The 4,587-nt window shown below is 37.1% G+C and overlaps 1 protein-coding gene across 1 annotated transcript; it reads left to right on the top strand.

Moving 5' to 3' along the window:
- LOC104807594 (floral homeotic protein APETALA 2-like) lies at positions 1-2,872 on the top strand. The gene is made up of 10 exons (XM_010532951.2): positions 1-745; positions 821-846; positions 942-972; positions 1,059-1,146; positions 1,314-1,459; positions 1,546-1,590; positions 1,669-1,757; positions 1,844-1,938; positions 2,037-2,120; positions 2,242-2,872. Exons 1-10 carry the CDS (start codon positions 294-296, stop codon positions 2,458-2,460), a joined length of 1,275 nt encoding a protein of 424 aa, XP_010531253.1. The 5' UTR covers positions 1-293; the 3' UTR covers positions 2,461-2,872.
- Positions 2,873-4,587: the final 1,715 nt, after the last annotated feature.

Genomic DNA, 4,587 nt, shown 5'->3' with positions numbered 1-4,587 from the left:
AGAGAGAGAGAGAGAGAGAGAGGGAGAGAAGACAGTCGAAGTAAATAAAGAGGAAAGGATAAATTAAAAACGAATGCTTTCGTTTCGTATAAACGAACTAAGGAAAAAACATTTTCAATTCGTTTCCCACATTTCTCAGTTTCTCATCTCTCTCTCTCTGCTTTGATTTTCTTTTCTTTTCTACCAAACAGCCTCTGGTTCTCCTTGTTATTTAGCTTCTAGCCTCGAGGAGAATCTAACCAGAGAGGATTTGAACCCTCGATACAAAGCAAACAAAAACCCAGCAAAAAAAAATGTGGGATCTCAATGATTCGCCTCATCAATCACAAATCGCCGATGAATCAGACGGATTCTGCTCGTCTTCTCCTGGTAAACGGGTCGGAACTTTTTCCAATTCGAGCTCCTCCGCCGTCGTCATCGAGGACGGATCCGACGACGAAGACGCTAACCGGGTCACAACCAACCCGGCCGGCAGCCGGATTTTCGGGTTCCACGTGGACACCGACCGGCCGGTCACCAGACAGTTCTTCCCGGAGGCGGAGGGCAGCGGCGGAGGAGGCCCGGCTTCCCCGGGTGCCCACTGGTTCGGGGTGAAGTGCTCTCAGTCGGATCTAACCGGTTTGGCTAAACCGTCCGAACCAGCTCAGCCGCTGAAGAAGAGCCGCCGTGGACCCCGGTCCAGGAGCTCTCAGTACCGAGGTGTCACATTTTACCGGCGAACCGGAAGATGGGAATCTCATATCTGGTGATTGTTTTTTTTTTTCAGTTTCTATTACTTATGTTAATCCTTGGCTAATCGCTTTGTGTCCGAATTTTTCAGGGACTGTGGGAAACAGGTTTATCTAGGTAAAATCTTTCTCCGGAATCCATATTTTTCATTAATAAATAGAAAAAAAATGCTAATTTTTTCGTTTTGGGTATTTTCATTTGTGATTCTACAGGTGGATTCGACACGGCTCATGCAGCTGCTCGGTATGTTTCTTTCATTTTGATAAAAAATAAAAATAAAAAGGAGTGAAATAATGTCTAATGAAAGAGCTTCAATTTAATTTCGGTAGGGCATACGATAGAGCAGCTATCAAATTCCGTGGAGTAGAAGCTGATATCAACTTCAGCATTGAAGATTACGAAGATGACCTGAAACAGGTTTCTTATCTTCAACCTTATCATCCGCCATGAATACACACACACACAAAATAAAGAAAAAGAACCCGTCTTTCTTTTTTTTTTTTTTTGTTATTTCGAATATATACGTTCAATTGTTCGTATGTATGATCTTTTTTTTTTAAATTTGATTTTTTTTTTTTTTGAAGATGAGCAATCTAACAAAGGAGGAGTTCGTGCACGTACTTCGCCGACAAAGCACAGGCTTTCCTCGGGGAAGCTCCAAATACAGAGGAGTCACTTTGCACAAGTGTGGCCGTTGGGAGGCTCGAATGGGCCAGTTCTTGGGCAAAAAGTACTTAGTCTTTTTTCACTCTTAATCCCGGCTCTCTAATCACTTTGAAATCTCGTTTTCATTGCTGCCCATCTGTTCTTTGGCAGGTACGTTTACCTCGGCTTGTTCGACACCGAAATCGAAGCTGCTAGGTATTCATTACCGTTATACATGCTGTGTCAACTCTCTATAGTTCTCAATTTAATTTGGACCGTTGTGGTATGTCTCAGGGCTTACGATAAAGCCGCGATTAAGTGCAATGGGAAAGAGGCTGTGACCAACTTTGATCCCAGCATCTACGATGACGAGCTCAACGCCGGTATACTTCCATAACCATTTATCCATGTCCAAGAATTCGGTTTCAAGTTTTTTTTTTTTAAAGATTATAATGTGTAAATGTTGCAGAATCTTCGGGTAATGCTGCGGCGGATCACAACCTCGACTTGAGTTTGGGAAGTTCGGCCAATTCCAAGCAAAAGAGTCAAGAAATGCGGATTAAGGTGATCTTGTTGACTAATTCGACCGGGTTTTAATTTGATCATGTGTTAGATCCATATTAATTCATATTTCGTTGTTTGCGTAATCGTTTTTTCCCCAGATGAGCCAGCAGCAAGAACAACAACACAGATTCGGTCACAACACTTCAGTGCTTAATCTTACTCCTCAAGCTGCAAATCATCAAGTGTGCTACCTTTATATATATATATATATATATACACTTTTATACGACCATAAAATAAAATGGTTAGTTCTAATTAGATAGTTTATTTAGTTTATGCTGATTCTCGGGTGTTGGGTTTCAGTTTCCGGGCAGCAGCAACACTGGCGGCGGAGGCGCCGGAGAATTCTCGCGTTTTCCGGCGACGGCGAACGATCACCGGTTTGATCGGACGAACCAAGTGTATGCAAATGCTGCAGCATCATCAGGATTCTCTCCTAATAATCATCATCAGATTTTCACTTCTCACCAAAATTGGCTGCAGAGCAATGGGTTCCATCCTTCACTCATGAGACCTTCTTGATCCTTCTACTCTCTCTCTCTCTCTCTTTTAAGCTTAATATTTTCTAAAATATTCCAAAAACCTTTCTTTTTCATGAGAAAAAAAAAGGAAAGAAACCCTAAATCTAAGAAGACCCATATGGCCGTGGTCATTGATTTCCCGTAATGCATTAATTTCGGTCATGCCCTTTCTTTTCTTTTCTTTTTGGGTTTTTGCAAAACCCTTGATTAGGCCATGAAATTTTCTCGGGAAAACGATGGAAATTTTTTTCCCGGTTGTATGGGGAAACGGCGTTGATGGGTTGGCCTTGAAACTGTTAGACGGACGATATTTTTATTTTCTCTGTGTTTTTTTTTTTATTAATTGTTGTTATCTATGAATACAATATAATAGTATTATTTTATCGTGGAATGGATAAATCTGATTTTAGCTGTTCTGACCAAAAAAGCCTTGGCTCAGTTGCTTGTCAATGTGTTGTCTTTTGTTGTTTCTATTACGTTACTGCTTTATATGTTACCTGCACCTAAGTCCAGTCTATCTTTGTTTAGTTATTCCCATTTCATTTCATTATTTTTTCTAAGTTGTTATTTCTTGAAAAAAAATATATATTCTGCTTCTATATAAATGTATGTATATATATATATTCAGTATATGCAAAGAATCTACGCTAACTTGTACGTATAGTCTTCCTCCCCTTGATGGGTACTGATGTTTACACCAATATAGCAAAATTTCGTAACTATAATTATCATATTGCAATGAGTAGGTAAACGCATAAATGGAGAATCCATCGTACGGACGATTTCGTATTCTATTTTTTCCTCTTCCTGCCTAAGGAGAAAGAAGAAGAAGAACATGTTGGTTTTTAAGTTATAAAGCATTCAAGTAATTAAACGTTGATATTATGAAATGGGAAAGTATCTTGGAAATGTAAATATTTTTAATTATAAATATAAATTCACATTCAATTAACGTTGTCCTTTGAGTCACACAGAAACCCAAAATGAGTCAGACATTGCTATAATGGCGAGAGAGACTTCTCCTCTCTCTCCGTTTTCGGTGTTCATTCTTATATCCCTTTTTTTCATAGATTTTACCCTTTCTCCCGTTAATTTTTATTGTTAACAAATTTAACCCCACGTACATCAATTTGGTTCCTGCGAGTTATGAATACCTCATACCGAAAATTTTATTCGGAATTTTTATACAGCTGAATACCAATGGCCACAAAAATTTTGGTATACAATAAGTAATTTGCCTCCTCGATAAGGAAAATGTAATCATATATATATATATATAGCAAATATAAAAGATCTCCAAGTTTTCAACCAGCCACGTGTGAAAAATAAACTATATATAGTTATGTGTAACTATATATATATATATATGCGTGTATATTACATGTTTAAGTATATGTTTGCACATGTAAATATGTCTAGGGTTTAAGGCAAGTTGAGATTAGTGTACGAGGAAACGGTTCGTTGGACCAGCAAGTGCATCATGGGGAATTCCGCAACTTTGCAATAGTTTATTCGGATTTTTATTTTAAAATTCGTATGATAAGGCAATCAGTCGGTCCATGAATAGTAATCGTCTTGTCACATTAATATATATAATACAAAGTTCGAGATAAAAGTACTGCTTTATGAATAAATTAAGAGAACCAATTTCGTCATTCAAGTCGTCACAAGGAAATATCATATTGACATGAGGGCAATTTTTTATTAATTAAAAACAGTTCTATAAGTGGCAAGATTTGTAGTGACGAGACTAATCGTACCACAGAAATTGCTAGTACATTCGTTATTTATTATATGCAAGTTATATATAATAATAATTCAGATTTATTTTAATAATCTGCGGATATGCTTTATGCTCATGAGTCACCTAGGAAACAGCTTGCAAAACCTAGAATCTCAAAAAAGATTTCATTTTTTTAAATCAAAAACAATTTTTATTTGTTAAAAGCATATTATTATGATTGAAATACATTTTTTTTATTTTGTGGAAGTACTTTAAAAAAACTATCAATGTATTTGATAGTGAATCAGAGGGATATACGTTCCATTAAACATAAATAGTTCCATAAAATTGTCAATCCATAGAAGGACCATAAATTTATAATCAAAGGCCAACTTAATTTTAACA

The sequence above is a fragment of the Tarenaya hassleriana genome, unplaced genomic scaffold, assembly GCF_000463585.1.
Source record: "Tarenaya hassleriana unplaced genomic scaffold, ASM46358v1 Cleome13, whole genome shotgun sequence".
Taxonomy (NCBI): domain Eukaryota; kingdom Viridiplantae; phylum Streptophyta; class Magnoliopsida; order Brassicales; family Cleomaceae; genus Tarenaya; species Tarenaya hassleriana.
This window is presented reverse-complemented; position numbering and strand designations above follow the sequence as displayed.